The following is a 24,819-nucleotide window of genomic DNA, read 5'->3' on the forward strand; positions in this document are numbered from 1 at the left end:
ACATGACTTTTGTCATGTCATGTATTGTATATGAATCTTGGATTTTTAACATTTAATATCCCAAGAAATTATGAAGCTAATCCCTTTACATTTTGCATTGTGGGATATTCTGTATGTTTAAATATACTGAAGTTTAATATTTTTGAGTATATTTAATCAAAGAAAGGCATGAAAACATAAATATAGTAAAACATATTTTACAACTGGATGTTTTGAAAGTCAATAAACAAAGCAAACAAATAAGATCACAGATTATAATATATATTAGAATATAATTCAAATATGGACCCTTTAATTAAGAGTGTTAATTAAATGTTTAATTTATGATCCAAATTATATATGCTACAAAAAGTTTATATGAATTTTTATCAGTAGCGCCATGTACTGTATATGAATCTTGAATTATTACTATTTACTATCACAGGAAATTATAAATATTGTGGAATATTTTTTCATGTTTGAGTATACTGAAGTTTGATATTACTGAGTATATTTGAGAACACTAAGGTATACATACTACTATTACTTGTACACAGTTGGGGTGCATCTTCCATTGTTCGCTTTAAAACACTGCTTTAAATCCTTCAGATCTGCAAAGTTGACAAACACTGTCCTCTGCTGGACATTTCATTTTTTTTCTAGTTAGTCTTTTGCTTTTACCTTTCTTATTAAATGTTCATTTCTCCTATACGTTATGCTTTGTATGGTAAAAAAAAATCAGGGTAAATAAAACAATATTGGCTTCAATTACTTGGAAGCACAACTCATCATACATCCATATTTAGTTTATGCAGATAAAAGTAAAAATTACCCACTTTTTTGCTTATTAAATACATTTATTTTTTATATAATACACAAATATAAAACAGTATTCACAATGTTTACACATTATACACAGTCATTAATTGGTTTGAAGTTGAAAAATGTCATGTATAAACAGTACTGATTCCCCAAGCTTTATGTAAACCAAAGAACAAGGCATGTTCTACCTCCTGTTGATATAAAAAGTAAAATTTTATAAGGTTTGGGCAAAAAACAAAAAACAATGTGCTTAAAAGTTAAGTTAATTTTCTAATCAACTTCTTCAATAGTAGGACCCTGAGCGCTGCCCCCTGAGCTGGCTCGGGCCTGAGCTCCACAACTTCCAGCTGGCATCCCTCCCTGGTACAGCTTTGTGATGATGGGGTTGCACACTTTCTCCAGTTCCTTCAGCTGATGCTCAAACTCCTCCTTATCAGCCAGCTGATTGTTCTCCAGCCAGGAAATGGCCTGGTTGCACTTCTCAATCACCTTCTTCTTGTCATCTTCACTGATCTTGCCTTTCAAGTTCTCATCTTCCACACTGTTTTTCATGTTGAAGGCGAACGACTCCAGAGAGTTCTTGGCAGCGATCTTCTCCCTCTGGAGGTCGTCTTCTGCTTTGTATTGGTCTGCTTCCTGCACCATCCTCTCGATCTCCTCTTTGCTCAGTCTGCCCTTGTCATTGGTGATGGTGATCTTGTTCTGTTTGCCGGTGCTTTTGTCCACCGCTGACACGTTCAGAATGCCGTTGGCGTCGATGTCAAAAGTCACCTCAATCTGAGGGACTCCACGTGGTGCAGGTGGGATGCCCGTCAGGTCAAACTTCCCCAGCAGGTTGTTGTCTTTTGTCATGGCTCTCTCACCTTCAAACACTTGGATGAGAACACCAGGCTGGTTGTCTGCGTATGTGGAGAAGGTCTGCGTCTGCTTGGTGGGGATGGTGGTGTTGCGCTTAATGAGAGTAGCCATCACTCCTCCTGCAGTCTCGATGCCCAGGGACAGTGGAGCCACATCCAGCAGCAGCAGGTCTTGAACATTTCCAGAGGTGTCACCCATCAGAATAGCAGCCTGAACTGCAGCGCCGTAAGCCACCGCCTCATCTGGGTTGATGCTTTTGTTCAGATCCCGGCCGTTGAAGAAATCCTGCAGAAGTTTCTGGATCTTGGGGATTCTGGTGGACCCTCCGACCAGAACAATTTCATGGATCTGGGATTTGTCCATCTTGGCATCTCTCAGGGCTTTCTCCACTGGCTCCAATGTTCCCCTGAACAGGTCTGAGCACATCTCCTCAAATCTCGCTCTGGTGATGGAGGTGTAGAAATCTACACCCTCATGCAGGGAGTCGATCTCAATGCTTGCCTGAGAGCTGGAGGACAGGGTTCTCTTGGCTCTCTCACAGGCTGTACGAAGCCTCCTCAGCGCCCGCTTGTTCTGGCTGATATCCTTCTTGTGCTTCCTCTTGAATTCTTCTACAAAGTGGTTGACGAGGCGGTTGTCAAAGTCCTCCCCACCCAGGTGAGTGTCTCCCGCTGTGGCTTTCACCTCAAAGATGCCGTCTTCAATTGTCAGGATGGACACATCGAAGGTACCGCCTCCCAGATCAAAGATCAGGACGTGGCGCTCTCCTTTCTTGCCTTTGTCTAAACCGTAAGCAATCGCTGCAGCTGTGGGTTCATTGATGATCCTCAGGACGTTCAGACCAGCAATCACTCCAGCATCTTTGGTGGCCTGCCTCTGAGAGTCGTTGAAGTAGGCAGGTACAGTAATAACGGCATTTGTCACCTTCTGTCCCAAATAGGCCTCTGCAATTTCCTTCATCTTCACCAGAACCATGGAGGAGATCTCTTCAGGGTTAAAGGTCTTCTGCTCTCCTTTGTACTCAACTTGAACCTTTGGCTTTCCTCCATCGCTGACCACTTGGAAGGGCCAGTGCTTCATATCGGACTGAACGACAGGATCGTCAAACTTGCGGCCGATCAGCCTCTTGGCATCAAACACAGTGTTGTTGGGGTTCATGGCCACTTGGTTCTTTGCAGCATCTCCAATCAGCCTCTCTGTGTCTGTGAAAGCCACGTAGCTGGGGGTGGTCCTGTTTCCCTGGTCATTAGCAATGATCTCCACTTTCCCATGCTGAAACACTCCTACACAAGAGTAGGTCGTGCCCAGGTCAATGCCGATAGCAACTCCTTTAGCAGATGACATCTTTTTTGTCTGTTTTCAGGCGCCTGTAGTGATACACAAAAGAATCCTGTCAGATTTGACTAAAGACCAACAATATAGACAATATAGTGGAAAAATACACTTTTATTACACATTTAAACATTAAAGAAATAATTGTTTGTAGATTATCCTCTTGCTTAATAACCTGGGTATGTTTGTACATATAAATAACACTTTTATTTTGTTACTCAGCTTTAATAATAAATATATAACCTACAAGAAAATACAAAACAATAAGAAAATATATGAAACGCATGGATTTGCAAATATATCAGTACTAAAAGCTTATTTGTATTGACTAAACAGCCTCTCCACATTGCTTTACACATTAATAATGGCTGGCAATAACTCAATAAAATCTACTTACAGTTGAAGAAATAATCCGGAATGTGTGGATTAAGTCTCGCTGTTAGAGCTGCTGCTTCTCTCCTCTTATTTCGTGTAGAACTGGCTGCTTTCTGCTGCTCCTCACTTCAGCCCAGCCTTATATTCAGCAGCGGACTCAGCCAGTGTCTTCCACACTGTTCTCGGCGTTTCTCCAATGCGCCTGAGAAACTGACCAATCAGACGTAAGCGGCATACGAGGCCACGCCCATCAATGACTCGTCTAGAATGTACCACAGAGTCCCTCACAGAGCGCACGAGCGTTTTCTAACATATTCAACCAATGTAGGTAAAAAAATCTGTCCTTTATAGAAATGTTTAATTAATTATTCAAATTTTCTACAATTGTTTTATTTACAGATTCTTTGTTTATCACACTAAACGTATTATAACAAATTAAAAATATGTTATAGCTTAGACATAAAAACATAACTAGGAGTGTAGTTATGTTATAATTAAAAGATGGACCCTTTGTTTAAGAGCAATATTGAAATAAAAATTCTCATATATATATATAATATAATATGGGCAAACAAAATCTTCACATGGTTTATACTATATGCCAGTAACATTTATCAATGGCCAATAAGCCCTGTAGCTCATGTTATCCCCACACAAATATGGTGAATTATAGAGAATACAAAATATTAATAGGATGGTAACTTAACCCTTTAAACCCTAGGCTGTTTTGGTGTGTTTTTTCTTATTTTTTGTCAGTTCCTCTTTCAGGACTTATAACACAGAAATTATATCAGACAGTCACATGCCATGACCTCTTTTACTCCAGAAGCTATACGGCTGCTCAAAAATATAATAATTTAAAATCTAAATGGAAGCAGAATTGTTATATTTTCCAAAACCTGGGCATGTTTGGGTAAAAATTTTACTAAGCGCCTGTTTTTTTTTTAACTTATTTTTCAATGTTAAATATATTCTCACCTAAGATATCCTTTCAAAAATGGTTAGACTAGAGTGTATATGAGTTGAAAGCATAAGAATATTGATAATAGTTAATTACATGGCTTATTACTTTGACAAAATACATGGAGAGCATCAGGCGGACTTATTTTTCTTGAAAATCACACATCTAGGATACATGTAGATTACTAAAAAACTGACACTCAGAGCAGCCTATGCATTTCAGTATTTTGATCAGGACACACAAAGAAAACAAAAATGCTAACTTTTTAGTCTAAATAAATACCAATGTTTAGTGTAAAATAACTACATAGAAAAATGTGCAAGTAAAATAAAAACTATATAAAGTAGTGCGCAGCATACCTTGCTTTAGTTTGAGTGCAGGTAGTTTCACACTTTTTCTGTGGACACTTTTGAGTCATTTACTGATATATTTGGTTTGAAACATCATATAAATATGTTTGAAGCACTACAGGTATATAATATTGGTTGGGGAAGGAGATCTCACTTTTGTAGGTGTTTGTCTCCATGGGCAGATGCTTTACTGCACTGGGATGGCATTACTTTTTTGTTTTTAGAAAGAGTACGTTCTGCCCTTTTTAACCATATATGGATTATGTTTATGAGTGAAGGGATTCCTGAATAATTAAGCTGAGAACACAAGTTGTAATTTTGGACGGAAAATCTGTCTGTAGGGTTCTAAGGGTTAATTAAAACAAATAGGATGGTAGCTATAGGTTATAATTCAAAATGTACCCTTTATTTAAGAGTGTTAATTAAATGTTTAATTTATAATCCACATTATATATGTTACAAAAAGTTTATATTATTGTTGCCAGTAGTGTCATGTACTGAATATGAATCTTATAGTTTTACTATTTAATATCACAGGAAATTATAAATATTGTGGGATATTGTGCATATCTGAACTACACTAGTATTACTAGTACACAGTTGGGATGCATCTTCCATTCTTTCCTTAAGACACTACTTTAATCCTTCAGATCTGCAAAGTGGACAAACACTGTCCCGTGCTGGACATTTCTATTTTTTCTAATTACTACTTTGTTTTATACCTTTCTCATTATATGTTAATTTCTCCTGAGTTATACTCCGTATGCTAATCAATTCAGAGTAAATAAAACAATATTGGCTCCAATTACTTGGAAGCACAAATCATCATACATCCATATTCAGTTCATGCAAAAATGCAAGAGTAAAGAAACACAAATTACATTTATTAAACACATTTATTATTTATAAAATGCAAATATAAAACAATATTCACAACATTTACACATTATAAACAGACATTAAATGGTTTGAAGTTTGCTGAGCTTAAGTCATGGAAATTTCACATATAAACAGTACAGTTTCCCTAAGCTACATGTAAACCAACGAACAAGGCATGTTCCACCTTCAGTAATACAAAAAAAAAAACCTTTTCAGGTTTTGGCACCAAAAAACAATAGAAAAAACGATGTGCTTAAAAGTTAAGTTAATTTTCTAATCAACTTCTTCAATAGTGGGACCCTGAGCGCTGCCGCCTGAGCTGGCTCGGGCCTGAGCTCCACAGCCTCCAGCTGGCATCCCTCCCTGGTACAGCTTTGTGATGATGGGGTTGCACACTTTCTCCAGTTCCTTCAGCTGATGCTCAAACTCCTCCTTATCAGCCAGCTGATTGTTCTCCAGCCAGGAAATGGCCTGGTTGCACTTCTCAATCACCTTCTTCTTGTCATCTTCACTGATCTTGCCTTTCAAGTTCTCATCTTCCACACTGTTTTTCATGTTAAAGGCGAACGACTCCAGAGAGTTCTTGGCAGCGATCTTCTCCCTCTGGAGGTCGTCTTCTGCTTTGTATTGGTCTGCTTCCTGCACCATCCTCTCGATCTCCTCTTTGCTCAGTCTGCCCTTGTCATTGGTGATGGTGATCTTGTTCTGTTTGCCGGTGCTTTTGTCCACCGCTGACACGTTCAGAATGCCGTTGGCGTCGATGTCAAAAGTCACCTCAATCTGAGGGACTCCACGTGGTGCAGGTGGGATGCCCGTCAGGTCAAACTTCCCCAGCAGGTTGTTGTCTTTTGTCATGGCTCTCTCACCTTCAAACACTTGGATGAGAACACCAGGCTGGTTGTCTGCGTATGTGGAGAAGGTCTGCGTCTGCTTGGTGGGGATGGTGGTGTTGCGCTTGATGAGAGTAGCCATCACTCCTCCTGCAGTCTCGATGCCCAGGGACAGTGGAGCCACATCCAGCAGCAGCAGGTCTTGAACATTTCCAGAGGTGTCACCCATCAGAATAGCAGCCTGAACTGCAGCGCCGTAAGCCACCGCCTCATCTGGGTTGATGCTTTTGTTCAGATCCCGGCCGTTGAAGAAATCCTGCAGAAGTTTCTGGATCTTGGGGATTCTGGTAGACCCTCCGACCAGAACGATTTCATGGATCTGGGATTTGTCCATCTTGGCATCTCTCAGGGCTTTCTCCACTGGTTCCAATGTTCCCCTGAACAGGTCTGAGCACATCTCTTCAAATCTTGCTCTGGTGATGGAGGTGTAGAAATCTACACCCTCATACAGGGAGTCGATCTCAATGCTGGCCTGAGAGCTGGAGGACAGGGTTCTCTTGGCTATCTCACAGGCTGTACGAAGCCTCCTCAGCGCCCGCTTGTTCTGGCTGATATCCTTCTTGTGCTTCCTCTTGAATTCTTCTACAAAGTGGTTGACGAGGCGGTTGTCAAAGTCCTCCCCACCCAGGTGAGTGTCTCCCGCTGTGGCTTTCACCTCAAAGATGCCATCTTCAATTGTCAGGATGGACACATCGAAGGTACCGCCTCCCAGATCAAAGATCAGGACGTGGCGCTCTCCTTTCTTGCCTTTGTCTAAACCGTAAGCGATCGCTGCAGCTGTGGGTTCATTGATGATCCTCAGGACGTTCAGACCAGCAATCACTCCAGCATCTTTGGTGGCCTGCCTCTGAGAGTCGTTGAAGTAGGCAGGTACAGTAATAACGGCATTTGTCACCTTCTGTCCCAAATAGGCCTCTGCAATTTCCTTCATCTTCACCAGAACCATGGAGGAAATCTCTTCAGGGTTAAAGGTCTTCTGCTCTCCTTTGTATTCAACTTGAACCTTTGGCTTTCCTCCATCGCTGACCACTTGGAAGGGCCAGTGCTTCATATCGGACTGAACGACAGGATCCTCAAACTTGCGGCCGATCAGCCTCTTGGCGTCAAACACAGTGTTGTTGGGGTTCATGGCCACTTGGTTTTTTGCAGCATCTCCAATCAGCCTCTCTGTGTCTGTGAAAGCCACGTAGCTGGGGGTGGTTCTGTTTCCCTGGTCGTTAGCGATGATCTCCACTTTTCCATGCTGGAACACTCCTACACAAGAGTAGGTCGTCCCCAGGTCAATGCCAATAGCAACTCCTTTAGCAGATGACATCTTTTTTGTCTGTTTTCAGGTGCCTGTAGTGATACACAAAAGAATCCTGTCAGATTTGACTAAAGACCAACAATATACAGTATAGAATGAATATACACTTTTTTTTCTTTTACAAATTTAAAATATTAAAGAAATAATTGTTTGTAGATTATGCTCTTGCTTAATAACTTAGGTATGTTTGTACATATAAATAATACTTTTATTTTGTTACTCAGCTTTAATAATAAATGTATAACCTACAAGGAAATACAAAACAATAAGAAAATATATTAAAAACATGGATTTGCAAATATATCCGTACTAGAAGCTTATTTGTATTGACTAAACTGCCTCTCCACATTGCTTTACACATTAATAATGGCTGGCAAGAACTCAATAAAATCTACTTACAGTTGATGAAAGAATCCGGAATGCGTGGATTAAGTCCCGCTGTTAGAGCTGCTGCTTCTCTCCTCTTATTTCGTGTAGAACTGGCTGGTTTCTGCTGCTCCTCTTTTCAGCCCAGCCTTATATTCAGCAGCGGACTCAGCCAGTGTCTTCCACACTATTCTCGGCGTTTCTCCAATGCGCCTGAGAAACTGACCAATCAGAAGTAAGCGGCTGTCGAAGTCACGCCCATCAACGACTCGGTCTGGAATGTACCACAGAGTCCCTCACAGAGCGCACGAGCGTTTTCTAGCATGTTAAACCAATCTAGGTCCTTTATAGAAATGTTTAATACATTATTAAGATTTTGTACATATATTTACAGATTCTTTGTTGATCACACAGAAATTATTATACTGAATTAAAATTAATTATTGCATAGACATATAAATATAACAAGGATGGTAGCTGTAGGTTATAATTCAAAGGCGGACCTATTATTTAAGAGCATTAATTAAATATTTATCACATAATCCACATTATATAAAGAGAGTCAATGAACATAGCAATTAAATAAGACTACAGATTCTATTATATATCAGACATCAATTTAATTCAATCTTTAAATTACAACAACAGCATATCAATACTAATAGAGGTCTTTCACGACATCTTAAATAACATAAAGACAGTAGTTAAAAGAAAATATAGACAAAATATTACATGTTGCACGCATGAAGACAAATATAATATATACGTGAATACATTAACCCTCTATAACATGGTGTTGCATCAGGAAACAAACTACTTTTTGGCAACTACAGAAAGACTTAAAATGTATTAATTTATTAATCTGAGGGGGATTCATTTGGTTTATCATTCTACATGAAAGTGGAGTAGGCTATTTTTTATCAACCAAAGCCACGTAGGACGCAATACAAGTCATTAATAATATAATGTTTAAATGTTAATATTTTTAAGATTCAATAATAAAAGATGTATCGTTTGATTAAATATATTTAGGTTTTGAATTACTTTTTTATTTGTTTGTTTTATTTTACTAACAGTGTTTTCGTTTGTTGCCTCAGGACACTGCAGCCAGACCACTTTTTTAATCTTAAAAGCTTATGCTTTTAGCTTTTTTCCTCCAAATGAAATAAAATTCATGCAACAGAGAATTACATACTTCCTAACAGTTCTTTAATAATATCATCTAAAATCCAAGACGTATTTTTAGCTATTTTATTTAGTTGTATATGTATCTAATAAGTACCGTCAGTATTCAGAAAACAGTGGAAACATCGAGAACAGTCTAGAAAGTTCCCCCCGCAGCCGTGACACAAAATGGTACGGTCCTGTGGTCAGGGTGGGCTTGGCCGCGCCAGTTGCCTCTCCTCTGATTGGTCAGTTTCGCCTGTCTATGCAGAAACGCCGAGAACAGTGTGGAAGAGTCTCGCTGAGTCCGCAGGTAAATATAAAGCTGGACGGCGGGGAGTAGCGGCACAGATCAGCTGTTTCTGAACAAACCGAGAGGGGCTGAACAGCGAGTTCAACAGCAAGACTTCGTCCACACACGGCCTGGAGATTTGTTAACTGTGAGTACTTTATCTGAACCTTTTACTACATTTCCCCCAACTAACTGGGGACACTCAGAACTCATATACAACTCATAACATACAGTCAGTGAACTTTTACATCTTTTTCATTTTTGTTTAGCTATGTGTATCTAACCAGTAAATATCTAAATTTAATGTAAAATATTAAATGTTATATTTAGTAGTTTACTACTTTCAAAGATGTATTTCACAATCGTTATATCCAAATTACATATGGAGCTCAATTATTTATCTGATTTTGCTATTTATAGATATATGTTTTAGTAAAATGAGAATTGTTAATTTAATCTATAAACTACGGACAACATGTATCCCAACTTCCAAATAAAAATATTGTAATTTAGATCATTTATTTGCAGAAAATTAAAACGTCTAAAATAACAAAAAATATGCAGAGCTTTCAGACCTCAAATAATGCAACGAAACAAGTTTGTATTCATAATGTTTTAAGAGTTCAGAAATCAATATTTGGTGGAATAAAGAAACTAGTCATTTTTAAGTTTTCCATAGCTGTATGTAGATATCTTTTTGAAGATACTGTATTTTAGCAGTAATAAAACGCAGTACCATAAATCTACACACTGAGCTAAGTAGTGCTCTGTAGTTGTTTTCTGCAATTTGCAATAAAATGATAATAATCTATGGTATATTACAATATTGCTCACATATAACCTGCTTTTATTAGATAAGACATTGCATGTTATGTTTATTTATAGTTATAACAAGAGGCCAATAAAAGTATCCAAATCAATGTAAAGGTCTGAGATGTGATATGGAGATGTTGCTGTTACTAATTACCGGTTACAAGTATATTAACTTTTGTCAATGTTTCTCTCCTTATATTATTTCAGACACCTAATTACAAGCAATCAAGATGTCATCTGCTAAAGGAGTTGCTATTGGCATTGACCTGGGCACGACCTACTCTTGTGTAGGAGTGTTCCAGCATGGAAAAGTGGAGATCATTGCTAACGACCAGGGAAACAGAACCACCCCCAGCTATGTGGCTTTCACAGACACAGAGAGGCTGATTGGAGATGCTGCAAAAAACCAAGTGGCCATGAACCCCAACAACACTGTGTTTGACGCCAAGAGGCTGATCGGCCGCAAGTTTGACGATCCTGTTGTTCAGTCCGATATGAAGCACTGGCCCTTCCAAGTGGTCAGCGATGGAGGAAAGCCAAAGGTTCAAGTTGAGCACAAGGGAGAGCAGAAGACCTTTTACCCTGAAGAGATTTCCTCCATGGTTCTGGTGAAGATGAAGGAAATTGCAGAGGCCTATTTGGGACAGAAGGTGACAAATGCCGTTATTACTGTACCTGCCTACTTCAACGACTCTCAGAGGCAGGCCACCAAAGATGCTGGAGTGATTGCTGGTCTGAACGTCCTGAGGATCATCAATGAACCCACAGCTGCAGCGATCGCTTATGGTCTGGACAAAGGCAAGACAGGAGAGCGTCACGTCCTGATCTTTGATCTGGGAGGTGGTACCTTCGATGTGTCCATCCTGACAATTGAAGACGGCATCTTTGAGGTGAAAGCCACAGCAGGAGACACTCACCTGGGTGGGGAGGACTTTGACAACCGCCTGGTCAACCACTTTGTAGAAGAATTTAAGAGGAAGCACAAGAAGGACATCAGCCAGAACAAGCGGGCGCTGAGGAGGCTTCGTACAGCCTGTGAGAGAGCCAAGAGAACCCTGTCCTCCAGCTCTCAGGCCAGCATTGAGATCGACTCCCTGTATGAGGGTGTAGATTTCTACACCTCCATCACCAGAGCAAGATTTGAGGAGATGTGCTCAGACCTGTTCAGGGGAACATTGGAGCCAGTGGAGAAAGCCCTGAGAGATGCCAAGATGGACAAATCCCAGATCCATGAAATCGTTCTGGTCGGAGGGTCCACCAGAATCCCCAAGATCCAGAAACTTCTGCAGGATTTCTTCAACGGCCGGGATCTGAACAAAAGCATTAACCCAGATGAGGCGGTGGCTTACGGCGCTGCAGTTCAGGCTGCTATTCTGATGGGTGACACCTCTGGAAATGTTCAAGACCTGCTGCTGCTGGATGTGGCTCCACTGTCCCTGGGCATCGAGACTGCAGGAGGAGTGATGACTACTCTCATCAAACGCAACACCACCATCCCCACCAAGCAGACGCAGACCTTCACCACATACGCAGACAACCAGCCTGGTGTCCTCGTCCAAGTGTTTGAAGGTGAGAGAGCCATGACAAAAGACAACAACCTGCTGGGGAAGTTTGACCTGACGGGCATCCCACCTGCACCACGTGGAGTCCCTCAGATTGAGGTGACTTTTGACATTGACGCCAACGGCATTCTGAACGTGTCAGCGGTGGACAAAAGCACCGGCAAACAGAACAAGATCACCATCACAAATGACAAGGGCAGACTGAGCAAAGAGGAGATTGAGAGGATGGTGCAGGAAGCAGACCAATACAAAGCAGAAGACGACCTCCAGAGGGAGAAGATCGCTGCCAAGAACTCTCTGGAGTCGTTCGCCTTCAACATGAAAAACAGTGTGGAAGATGAGAACTTGAAAGGCAAGATCAGTGAAGATGACAAGAAGAAGGTGATTGAGAAGTGCAACCAGGCCATTTCCTGGCTGGAGAACAATCAGCTGGCTGATAAGGAGGAGTTTGAACATCAGCTGAAGGAACTGGAGAAAGTGTGCAACCCCATCATCACAAAGCTGTACCAGGGAGGGATGCCAGCTGGAGGCTGTGGAGCTCAGGCTGGATCCAGCACAGGGGGCAGCGCTCAGGGTCCCACTATTGAAGAAGTTGATTAGACAACAACTAATCTAATACTATTAATATAATCAATGGAATTATATCCTTTTAAGGTTAGATGCCTCAGTATTTACAAACTGTTTTGTGCCAATACTGTTCAGTTGTACCTCATTGGATTTGAATTTGATCAGTTACATACTGTACCTCTTTAAGAACTTCATTATTTAAGAATGAGAGATTTTATATTAAGGTTTTGATCAATTATATAAGGAACAATAAGTTGAACACACCATTCCTGTATATATAAATGTAAATAACATTATTTATTGTTTTTGTTGATAATAAAGTTTTTTCAAAATATGGAAAAGTTATCAGTGTCTTTCCTTTTTTTTCTTGCACCTTTTTAGGAGACAAATGGCAGAACATTGATTTCATAACAATATTATTAAAGTCTCAGTTTCAGACACATAGTCATTTTATTGAACAGCAATTTCATACTTTGGTAGTTCTAAACAATCTGGTTCCATGTTAACAAATATAATTATTTATGGCAGAATAAACAAGAAGCAAAATTTTGAAAACAATAATATTAATATTATGCACTATTGTGGGCAAAGAAATATCTTGTTTTTTTATTGTTACTTTTTAGTTAATGAAGATAAAACCCAAAGAACTATACATAGTGCAGGCAGTTAAAATGTAGAACTAGGTCATGGTTTGTGGAACACTATTATAAAGGACTATTCATGATGCTACATAAATGTGCCTTCCATGTAGGACTAGCAAGTATGACTAAAATCTTATATCACAAAATGCTTAAGAGAAGTGGCAATATAAGTGTGATGACTATATTATACATTAATAAAGTATCAGTATATATTTCAAAAGCAAAACAGTAAAATACCAAGCGGAATTGCTTGGTATTGTAATGATCAACATAAGTAATATATTTGGTTTAATACTTTATTTAATACCATTTAATACAGGTTATTTTTAACAAATTCACGCACAGGCACACCCTATTCAATATCTAATGTTGGCATTGACCAACATGATTCTGGAGTGACCTATTTGATTGAATTTGATTGAAATTCTTCAGACATGATTTTCATACACAATTCATGGACAAAGGTATTGGGACACCTGCTCGTTCATAGTTTCTTCTAAAATCAAGAGTGTGTACTGTGTCTATTTAAGTCTCTTCTTTTCAGGGGCAGTTTTGGAACATTTAGGTGCATGGTTGTGAGAATGTGATTGCATTCACTGCTCTGGATGTTGTATGATCACTACCCCCAAATCATAATCCCTAACTCCTTAAAGAAGAACTTGGGTGTAAAATTTACTTTTGGTGTAGTAAAACATGATAAAGAGTACTAACCTAGATCCAGTAAGAAGATTATTAAAAAACACTTTTACAACCCATAGTATAACCAAATCACCACCACCACCACAATCTTTTACCTTTGCCTTAAGTGTTTTTAATAAGCTTATTGTGCACTTTTAAAGTTCTTAATGCTAGTTCTAGTTTTAAATGTCAGAGCTCTCAGGATTCTACCAATGAGGTGTGGAGCTACTTTGAGCCTGGATAACAGTGATTTATCTGCAGGGGAAAAATATGCTCCATATCATCCATTCTAAAGCATTTTTCCATAAACTAAAAAATAATCTCAGAAAGCTGTGGGTGAATAGAGGTGGGCTATTCAACAAAGGTTAGTTCTCTTTATCATGTTTTACTACACTGGAGTAATCCTTTATCATTCCAAATATGATTGCATGGAGCACCATCATTCCAGAGAACATACTGTAGTTCTACCACTCTAGTGCTCAATGCTGGGGGCTTTATGACATTTAAGACTTGCCTGGCGTTAGGCATGGTGTCAGTAGTTGTATACTTATCGTCTACTCCAGAAAGTCCTATTTTACTGATAATCCTTCTCTATGTGGAATATACAAGCTGTGTGTATATTTTGTGCATTTTCACATCTGTGTCAGCAGTTGGTACAACGTAAAGTGTCTATTTATTAATTTCAAGAAAGTTAAACTGTACAGTCGAGTATTAGAGAGTGTGTGTGTGTGTGTGTACATGGTCTAGGTGCACCTGTTGCACCATCAAGGCAGTTCAGTGTGAAACGGAGGTTGTTTGCGTTCACGTGGCCTTGTGATAGTAAGGAAGACTAGCACACCCACCCTGAGCGTCTGAAAATGAGACACAACAGAGATCAGCTCAGTTCAGCATCTCACCTTCATCCAGATCATTCCTGCTCTCACCCTCAGGCCTGCCTTCACCTTACTGTTCTCCACGCTGCGATACTGTGGACTGAGATTTCAGCTGCGCTTCTGATGGAGCAGAAGGTGGTTCTCATTACTGGCTGCTCCTCAGGGATCGGGCTCAGCCTGGCTGTCCACCTCGCATCTGACCCATCTAAAGCATACAAAGGTAAATATTGTTCTTATAGAATCATTTTGGCTTTTTATTTTTATTTACACACTGTTATTTATAATTTTTAATCTCTTATCAAATCTATATGAGACCAGAAAAAACATTTCTTTGATTATTTTATTAGCATATTTCCATTGTAGTGGACTTCAGGTAATGCTTGTCTCAGAAAACATAGAGGTTATATACTGATACTGATTAGATTTTCATGTGGATTTTTGTTTATAGTATCAATGTCACTAAGATAAAGAAAAACATATTGAACATTAAAACTTTAAAAGCTTTCCTCCAGAGATGAACTTCTCCTGCTGGTTTTTATGCTGAAAAAAAAGATTGTTTGGTTTTAAATATTTTAAGACTTATTGTTTAATTATACAGTGTGGGCAATGTGGACAACAGAAGCCATTAAAAGATGTGTAATATAATGCTTTAAGTTCTCTCTAGAATATTTCATCACTTGCCATTCAAAAACCTTTGTAACAGGTTGTGTTTTTTTAAACATTGTCTCACTTGTGGACAGATTTATGGACAGATAAAAATGCTTCAAATAACTTTGAATAAAATCTGATATAATAAAATGTCCAAAGTTTTTTTTACCTTTACGTGTAAACTTGCCATTTTGGAGATACAAGGTTTCTGCATGATAGCAAAAATCTTCAGTAGTGTAGAGAGGTTTTAGAAATGTAGTTTTCTGCCAACCCCATTTTTCATTAACACAAAGATGTAAAACAATGCACTAACACTGCTGTGTGAATATCATCAGTATTTATTACACTAAGTAAGTTTTCAATCTAATTCACACAGGTGACCAAAACATGTGCACAGTACTGTATATCTGCCATGATCTTTATGTCACAATTTCTTAATGCATTTATCTGCAAAAAATATTTTTATATGATTGACAAAGACCTTCACATTACTTACACCTCTGTTGACATTCTATACTGACATAAAATGATGTTTGTTTGTTGATGATGTGTTAATCTTATAAAAATGCTTTATTATAATGTACACTATAATATACACATATGAAAATGGTGGAATATGCGTTCAATATATGGCTTGCTTAATGTTTAGTATACGCCACCATGCGAAATCTGGATAAGAAGCAGCGCTTGATGGAGAGTGTGAGAGGGCTCCATAAAGACACCATGGCCATTCTGCAGATGGACATCACTGACCAGCAGTCAATACTCAACGCCCAGAGCAACATCACTGAGGGCAGAGTCGACATATTGGGTAAGAGAGAGACAACATTCAAGCATCTAACATTTTTAGATTTTTACTTTTTGACATAAATATTAATCTTTACCTTTTGTGAACATTTTGTGATGAATAGACGAATTGAAATGCTTCACAATGTTCTCCAGAAAGTTTTGGCACTCTTGGTCAAATTTCCATATTTTTTGCGCTATAAGGCGCACTTAAAATCCTTTAATTTTCCCAAAAATCATCAGTGTGCTTATTATCTGTTGTGTCTAATGTATGAATTTTAGTAGTCAGGTTGGAGCTAAAGGTTGAAGCTTTAGGTGTATTTATTGTATAATTGTTTCAGTTTACAGTTTATATGCATGTACTAAATATTCTGCAATATAATTTGCTGCATTATATTATTTTATGCTATACTATTAATTTTGCCACATTATGATTATACTGTTATACTATTATACTATATTCCTGAAATTAAATAATTATTTTTCTGTTTTCCTAAATCGCCAAGTATATTGTTATTGCAAAAATACCTTGAATATAGTGATATTATTTTAGAGCCATATCGCCCACCCCTAACAGGAGGCTTAGTTTAGCCAGAGGCACCGAGACTGGAGCAGTATTAGCATTAGCTGCTAAACGCGCTTAGTGCTAGCTCTTTCTCCGTTCAGAGGATAATATTATCGGACTGTAGCCTGCTGCTAACCCCGGCTAGCACTGCTGGAGCAGCATTAGCATAATTAACTTAGTTAGTAACTTAGTTAACTGAATGTGGATTTGCTTTCTTCTTTCCCAGTCACGTTGTGGGTTGAGGAACATTCCTCTTTCTTCTCTTTTTCTTCTCGTTCTCTCTCTCTCTCTTTTAGTGTGTAATGCTGGTGTGGGTTTGATGGGACCACTGGAAGCCCAATCTGATGAAACCATGAGAAGAATTCTGGATGTAAACCTCTTGGGCACTATCCACACTATCCAAACCTTCCTACCTGACATGAAGAGGAGGAAAGACGGACGCATCCTGGTCACTGGCAGCATGGGGGGCCTGCAAGGTAAAAAAAACAGAGAAATAGGAAACAGAGCCAGAGGGAGAAAGAGCAGGTGGGGCAATAGAAGCAGAGCAGTCTCCTTTATTTTGCATCATAGAAATTAAATTAAATGGCATGGGAAGTTAAGGGTTATTACTAGTTTGGTAGGTGATGCAGCATGTCGAGCAGCAGGGGGCGCCGCTCTGTAAGTAATGGAGTGTGAACAGCTTTTCAGCTTCAGTCCCTCTTACAGTGCTAGTTGTAAAAAGAACCCTTTCAGGCACGGGTTTTGTTGTTAGATGGTTTTGGCTGGCCTAACCTGGTCTTTGACGTTTTGGGAGAAAGCAGGAAGCTGGTATAGTCTGGCAAACAAATCAATAGTTGACCAGCATGATGTCCTGCTGGTCCACCAGCTAGTTGATTTTGGTCACACCAGTGAAAAAGCTTAATCTTGCTGGTCATGCTGATCGACCAGTCTGGTCAATCAATGTGTAATTGCGCCAAGAGCATGCTAAAAATAACCTTTAAAACGTGCATTGTTCTGTAGTCCTCGAAGTGAATTAACCTGGTGAGTTTTGTGAGAATTCTTTTGTGCTCTTTTCAGTTCTTTTTTTTTTTTATTAAACATTTATATATATATATATATATATATATATATATATATATATATATATATATATTTATTTTCACATTTTAGCTAGTACAATTTTCACACCCAATACGCTCTTAGTCAGCTGTATATCCCCCATCACTAGTTATGCCACAACACAATTAAGGTGAAGACTAGCACATGCCTCCTCTGACACATGTGAAGTCAGCCACCGCTTCTTTTTGAACTGCTGCTGATGCAGCATTGCCGAGTAGCATCACAGCGCGCCAGGAGGAAAGCACAGATTCGACACAGGTTCGACACAACAGCTCACAGACGCCTTGTGATGATTGACATCACCCTAGGAGTGATGAGGGAAAGAAAACGCCATCTACCCACCCAACGAGAGAGCTTGGCCACTTGTGGTCTCTCAGGGCTCTGGTAGCTGATGGCAAGCTGCATGACTGGGATTAAAATTAGATTAAATCTGTTCTTTTCACCAGGGAATAGTTATAAAGTACAGTCTGCACGTGAAAAATAAGTCATGAAGTAATGAATCAGCATCTGTGTGTGTTTCAGGTTTGCCCTTTAACGAAGTGTACTGTGCCAGCAAGTTTGCAATAGAGGGTGCCTGTGAGAGCCTGGCTATTCTGCTACAAAACTTCAATATCCAGTGAGTTTTATTTTGTGTAAATTTGTGTCGCTGATGCATTTTTATACCCCATTAAGCAACTAACCCAAGTAGTAGTCATGGAGTTGCTAGGTCTTAATTTCAATAATTCTCTGCAGTTTTTTGGATTAGTAATGGAATTACAGTAGATAATTATATGAATCACTTTTTTCCTGATGCAGTGTGAGTATGATAGAGTGTGGGCCAGTAAACACAGACTTCCTGAAGAACCTAATGAAGACTGAGCCCACGGACGAGTCTGTGGAAGTGGATGCGGACACACGCAGCCTGTACAAGAAGTATCTGCAGCACTGCCAGGAAATATTCCAGAATGCAGCACAGGACACTGAGGAGATCGTTCAGGTGAGAAGAGATAACACCCAGCACATGCTCACTTATGCTCAGTGTACAAGACTTCCACAACTAGGGGCAGAACATCAGACAGTCAAATCAAAATCCCCATTTCGGAGATTACACCATATCAGTTGTTATGCAGGTGTATGGTACAACACAAAATTAGCATTCTTAATTTATGGCCTGAAAAGAAGTATTATGGATTATCATGAAGAAATTAATGGAATGTATTATTTAAAAAAGTAAAAATAAAGGGGAAATACCACAGCTGCCATTTGTACACTATAAAGAAGTGTTTTTACATTTTTACCACTGCCTCTATTATTTTTATTAGAGAGTGCATTATCACAACTTCCCTCACTGTTGTCAGAAACATTTGACTCTGAACTGCCCTCTACTGGATTTATTGCTTTTTTATTATATATAGAAGAACTACAGCAGTAGTGGTGGTTAAAATATTTGAAATTGACATTATTTTAAATGACGTATAAATTAACCTTAAGATTTGTTTTTGAAAAAAAAAAATTATTACCCCTTTTTTGCTTCCCCTCAGGTGTTTTTGGAGGTGATCCAGTCTCCATGTCCTCTTTTTAGGTACTACACTAACACTGCCCTGCTGCCACTGAGCAGCCTCAAACTGATGGCACTGGATGGGTCCCAATACATCCGAGCTATGGGCAAATTCATCTTCTCAGCCGAGCATGCAGATTCACGGAAATAATACACTTCAATAAAATTAATAGACATCGATCTGCCTTCAATCTACCTTTAAGCCACTTAATTTGAAGTTAAACTCTATTTTAAATTCATGTGCACTGCCTGTCAAAAGTGTGGAGATTTTCTCTGCAGTAACTTTTTTAAATCATTAATATGTGAGCATAAGTCATTTAAACTGATTTCATGTTGTTGACGATTCATTCATCAAGAGAAGCTATGAAGAGAATATGTAAAGGATTTAATAAAGGGATACACAGAAAATTTAGCAACCAAAATGATTTGTTAAAAATTATGAATTGTTAAAAGACTAAATAATTTATATTGAACATTATTGTGCTTGTTTGGAATGTCTACTGGAATGGCAAAAGTGTTCAGTGTTAAATAAATATATGCAACTGTAGGTTTGTCATTCCTTTTTCTTTGAAACACAAGACAAAAATACATATAGGTTATTTAATGCATGCAATAGATCCATACATGGTATAGTTCCAATAGATTCATGTCTACAAATAAATCTAGTTCCCATTTAGTTGTAATAACTTGATGTTACTTGATGTTACTTAAAAAAATTAGCAAACTGGCTGCCTTAAAAAAGTTAAGTAAACTCAACTTATCTGGTCTTCCAGTATAACACAAATAAAAAAGTTAATCAACTTCCCTTTCAGTTGTATTAACTTGATGTTCTAAGTTATGCTAACTTAAGTTTTCTTTACCCATTACTTAACTTTTTTAAGGCAACCGGTTTCCTCAAATTTTTTAAAGTAAATTCCAACTTATCCAGGCTTACAATGTAGTTTTTCTTTGTCCTCACTCACACTCACATAATTCTTACAGTGCAAGGTCAGTTTACACCTTCTACCACTTTTGATTGTGCCAGACAGAGGAGTTATGACAAATACTAACATTCACATTCCTCTCTCTCTCTCTCTCTCTCTCTCTCTCTCTCTCTCTCTCTCTCTCTGTCTTTCTCTCTCTTATAAACAATTTGTGGTTGCTCAGCAGGGCCTGCTTTTCTAACCTTGACATTTTCATTGCTTTGTTGATCATGTCCAGACACAAAGCAGCCAAACAGAACATGTCCTCCTGCTTCCATTCTATTGCTTTCTTCAGTTTAATAGCCTTCCGTCTGGCTGACTGATAATGGGCTTGCTTTGGTCAGAGTTTGGTGCAAAATTGGTCTAAAGGAAGAGAACATTCTGAAACTGACCTCAGCCCAAGGTCTGTTCTTGGCATCTGATTCTCATTGTTTAGACGGCAGAAAAAAAACAGAATTGGAAACTTCTCATCAAGCTTACATTTTATACTACATGGACAAAAGTAATGGTACATGGCACTTTATGGCACATTATGCTTACAGAAACTTTAATAGAATCCCATTGTAAATTCTTAGGCATTAGTAGTACTAATATGAAGATGCACTCCCTTTTGCTATAACAAATCTAATAAGATGTCCATTGTTTGTTGTCCGATGTTGCACCATGGTTCCGGAGGAACGTAATTTTACTACACTGTGTACCTGTACTCAGATGTAATGACAATAAAAGCCTCCTGACTTGACTCAAGTCCTGAGTCAAGTCCTGAGTCAAGTCCCAAGTCTTAAACTAAACAAGTCTTAATCAAGTCACCAAATTAGCAGAAAAGCCAATGCACAATATTGCCACAAAAAATGACATAGGATTTTTATCAGGTAAAATAAGATTTGTAGTTCAGGTGGGGTGAATAAGGGGGGGTGAGGACAAGTTATTCAACAATCTGAACTATTAGATAATAATCTCAATGAAATATATAGAGTGTTTGGAACCTTTACTCCACTGCAAAACAAGCTGTGAGCTCTCCATAAAGGACATGCTTTACACATGCATTTCTGGACAAGCTGAAAGATACTTTATTGTCACTGAAAGTGAAAGAAGAACATAGATTAAGGCAGCAGAGCAATATTATTCCGTTATAGCACATCTACACAAATATGTTCCAAGTTACACACACTGTAAACGCATACTTTGTTTGAACTCTAATTATTTAAGTCTGTTTTACATAAAATTTGATATTTCTCAACTATTTTGAGTTAGCTGAACATGTGTGGGCACATATACACTTAAACTGAGATCTTTGAGTTATACCAACTTATAATAACTGAGTTTAGTCTTTTTCATTGGCTTCTGTCACAATCTATTTGCATACTGGTTGTGTCCAACAGTTTATGACACTCACCATGAGTGTGTAGTGATTCCCCCTGGGCTACCTTACAAAAAAAGTTCCCCTTTAGTTGTAATAACTAAATATTTTAATTTATGCTAACTCAAGTTTTCATTCCCCATGGCTTAAAAAAATTTAGCAAACTGGTTGCCGTTAAAAAGTTAAGCAAACGCAACTTATTTGGTCTAACAAAAATAAAAAAGTTAAATCAAGTTCCCTTTTAGTTGTAATAACTTGATGTTCTAAGTTATACTAACTAAATTTTCATTACCTATTAATTAACTTTTTTAAGGCAACCGGTTTCCTCAAATTTTTTAAGTAAACTAAACTTATCTGGGTTTACAGTGCAGTATTTCGCTGGTCTCTTCCAGCTTCAGCAGTTTGCTAATGACAGAGATACCCTTCTCCCTGTTACCATCAGAGGGGAATCAACATAAATCTGAAGCTGATATTTTAAGGTAAAATCAGCTTGCTTCACCTTAGCATCTCTAATGATCTCTTATTGCACTTTCACTACAGTGTGGCATGGGCTGCACGGGCCCGCTTCTACAGGGAAACAGCACCATGCAATCAATATTTATTTACTAATAAAATAAATTATGTCAAAAAATAGTCTTAAGGTCTGATTTCAAGTTAAAGTCAGTGAAAGTAAAGTCTAAGTCTTAGGTCAAAGTCATGTGACTTGACTCCACATTAGAAGGAGGAAGAATATTCTTATTCTTGCATAATGCTGCCTTAAATCATTCCGAACAATCTAAATATAATTGTTAATTGTAATTCTTTTATAATAATTAAATTCAGTTGATTTTATTGTAATATGTACATTTACAAAAAAACAATTATAACACAAAAGATAATAAAATAAATAAAATTAAAAAATGCTGATCTAGGAAGTTTGGCTCCTATAAAAACTAAGTACAGGCTTTCTCTCTTTCGAAGAAGCACATGGTCCACAAGAGTTACGTTACTCCTGGCCTGAGGTTTCCGTTACGTATGAGATTGGATTACTTGTACTTCCCTAATTAAGTGCCCTAATTAGACCATGCTGAGTAGAGGAGGTTTGATCAAGGTGACTGGTTTTGGCATCAAAACCACATAATCTTCTTAAGTCAGTCACCAAGGAACACTTATCCATCGTGTACAGGGTCATGATCTTAAAACGTATCTGTTCTTATAAGGGAATGACACTGTCCAACAGTCCAGACACTGTCCAACCATCCAGACATGTTTGGTGTCTATAATTTACTTACTTTAGTTTAAAAAGAGAGAAGAGAAGAGAAGAGAAGAGAAGAGGAGAAGAGAAAAGAAGAGAAGAGAAGCTTGTCCAAACGTTTGCTAACAGGCTTCCCTTGGTGTAGTAAAAAGTAGTCCAAATGTGATTGGCTTGGTGACCATTTCTTTAAGACATTTAAGATAAGACAAAAGTATGAGAGAATTGGTATTTTTTGCTTCTAGGCTCCTCCAGCAGCTCAAGAAGAGGCAAATACTGCTTTGAGAAAACACTAAAGTACACTCTTTACATATGCATTTCTGGACAAGCTAAGAGATACAGAACCATCAACAAAAGTTAAAAAAGCTTGAGAATTAATTTGACAGAATCTTACAATAATATGACTTGGTATACTCAGCATCATGCAGTTCTTGTGAGCATTGTAGGAATGATTTTATTCGGTAGACTAAAGCAAAAATGCTACTTTAACGTAGTATAAGAATAGAGAGAATTGAGTTTGATTTTTTATTTTTGCTCATGCACTACCCTCTATATTATGCTTTATACATGCATTTCTGTTCATGTCTAATTCTCTAAGTACTCTAAGTCTAAGTACTCTAATAATGTGTTCATTGGTAGAAACAGGTATGTGGCTTAGGATTAGCTTCCATAAGTGTATGAGGGTGTGCTGAACTCTGTGCTTTACTCTGGACAATAACTTGGGTCATTGTACGTGTGTAAATACCAAAGAGCTATAATAAGCAATAGTAGTTCAATGCCCCTGTAATCATACACACACACACACACACACACACACTCACACACACACACGTTACATTTAACTTTTTATCCTCCAAACACTTAAAACGCACATTTAATCTTATTCAGTGATGATATGTGAAACCATTTTACAGCATATGTATTAATATGTTGGGTACCGCTTTAAAATAAGACTACATTTATAAAGGGTTTATAAATTGTTTACAATTAGTTTATTAATGGTTACTAATTAGGTTGTAAATGCCTTAAAAATCATTAATAATCAGTTATAACACATACGTAGAAAGATTATTAATGATTTTTAATGCATTTACTACCTAATTAGCAACCATTAATACTAACTAATTGTTAACCATTTATGAACCCTTTATAAAGGTAGTCTTATTTTAAAGTGGTACCATATGTTGTATATACTGAGGACCTGTGTATAATATACAGTATTATGAATAATAATAATGATAATAATCCAGTCAAGTATTTTAGCTTTTATTTTATTATATTGTTCTGTTCCACCTTCCACCAGCTTCTGCTCTCTGTTGCACTATTTAACTACTAGCGATTTTTTAATGCTTGTTATGAAGAAAATGACCATAAAATATTGAAACTACTCATTAAATTATGGTAATACAAAGTTTATTATAAATTTTATCAAAGAAAATATGTGTGGGTTTCTTTGGTTGCTTGTGCTGCCATCTTGCCTGTGATTCTCATACCGTTTTTTCTTTTTTTTTGAGTGCCTCCGACAAATCTCAGTTTGAAGGGTGATGTAGCCCTAACAATCCCCCTAAGATGGGGCTAAGATGTAGGACTTATGGGTGAATTGGGATTGGGCCTGACTTAAATTTTAATTTCACTTGTGGCTAAACGTTTTGCACTGTACTGTACATATTGTATCTCAATGGAAGTCAGTTTATTGTTTATAGAATTTTTATTGGTCTGTATATCATTTTAAATTTAACACATTTAAAAGTGGGATTTGTGGTTTTCCAACTATTTTAAAACAAAAGTAACTAAAACTTGTTTTGCACATTTAATATTTTTACCTTTATAACTATATAATGTGCAAAAACAAGCACACACACAGGTTATTTTAACCGTGTGAAAGTGAACAGTCCAAAGGGCGAGTGTGTCACGCGTTTTCCAGG

At 38.0% G+C, this 24,819-nt stretch overlaps 3 protein-coding genes across 5 annotated transcripts; 2 read left to right on the forward strand and 1 right to left on the reverse strand.

Annotated features, from left to right (window-relative positions):
- Positions 1-855: 855 nt before the first annotated feature.
- Positions 856-8,322, reverse strand: hsp70.1 (heat shock cognate 70-kd protein, tandem duplicate 1). Of its 3 annotated transcripts, none has more exons than XM_049467899.1 (2): positions 8,152-8,322; positions 856-3,026 (listed from the first exon to the last, which is right to left on the reverse strand). In XM_049467899.1, exon 2 carries the CDS (start codon positions 3,001-3,003, stop codon positions 1,072-1,074), a length of 1,932 nt encoding a protein of 643 aa, XP_049323856.1. In that variant the 5' UTR covers positions 3,004-3,026; positions 8,152-8,322; the 3' UTR covers positions 856-1,071. The 3 variants fall into 3 exon arrangements, with proteins under 3 accessions (XP_049323856.1, XP_022528366.2, XP_049323855.1); XM_022672645.2 differs by lacking the exon at positions 8,152-8,322 and adding an exon at positions 3,389-3,556; XM_049467898.1 differs by lacking the exon at positions 856-3,026 and adding an exon at positions 5,555-7,784 and having other exon boundaries at positions 8,152-8,317.
- Positions 8,323-9,479: 1,157 nt separating this feature from the next.
- On the forward strand, positions 9,480-12,861 carry hsp70.3 (heat shock cognate 70-kd protein, tandem duplicate 3). The gene is made up of 2 exons (XM_049467897.1): positions 9,480-9,722; positions 10,595-12,861. Exon 2 carries the CDS (start codon positions 10,618-10,620, stop codon positions 12,547-12,549), a length of 1,932 nt encoding a protein of 643 aa, XP_049323854.1. The 5' UTR covers positions 9,480-9,722; positions 10,595-10,617; the 3' UTR covers positions 12,550-12,861.
- Positions 12,862-14,735: 1,874 nt separating this feature from the next.
- On the forward strand, positions 14,736-19,756 carry hsd17b1 (hydroxysteroid (17-beta) dehydrogenase 1). Its single transcript, XM_007234470.3, has 6 exons — positions 14,736-14,927; positions 16,005-16,166; positions 17,003-17,182; positions 18,327-18,420; positions 18,600-18,780; positions 19,325-19,756. Exons 1-6 carry the CDS (start codon positions 14,831-14,833, stop codon positions 19,490-19,492), a joined length of 882 nt encoding a protein of 293 aa, XP_007234532.1. The 5' UTR covers positions 14,736-14,830; the 3' UTR covers positions 19,493-19,756.
- The last annotated feature ends 5,063 nt before the right edge of the window (positions 19,757-24,819 follow it).

The sequence above is a fragment of the Astyanax mexicanus genome, chromosome 19, assembly GCF_023375975.1.
Source record: "Astyanax mexicanus isolate ESR-SI-001 chromosome 19, AstMex3_surface, whole genome shotgun sequence".
Taxonomy (NCBI): Eukaryota; Metazoa; Chordata; class Actinopteri; order Characiformes; family Acestrorhamphidae; genus Astyanax; species Astyanax mexicanus.

What these genes read in the sequence shown, in the direction of transcription:
- hsp70.3 (XM_049467897.1), top strand. Translation starts at nt 10,618, where the DNA reads ATGTCATCTGCTAAAGGAGTTGCTATTGGCATTGACCTGGGCACGACC.
- hsp70.1 (XM_049467899.1), bottom strand. Translation starts at nt 3,003, where the DNA reads ATGTCATCTGCTAAAGGAGTTGCTATCGGCATTGACCTGGGCACGACC.
- hsd17b1 (XM_007234470.3), top strand. Translation starts at nt 14,831, where the DNA reads ATGGAGCAGAAGGTGGTTCTCATTACTGGCTGCTCCTCAGGGATCGGG. An exon ending in CAGCATGGGGGGCCTGCAAG is followed by an intron (nt 17,183 to 18,326) that starts GTAAAAAAAACA and finishes TGTGTGTTTCAG; the next exon opens with GTTTGCCCTTTAACGAAGTG. An exon ending in ACACTGAGGAGATCGTTCAG is followed by an intron (nt 18,781 to 19,324) that starts GTGAGAAGAGAT and finishes GCTTCCCCTCAG; the next exon opens with GTGTTTTTGGAGGTGATCCA.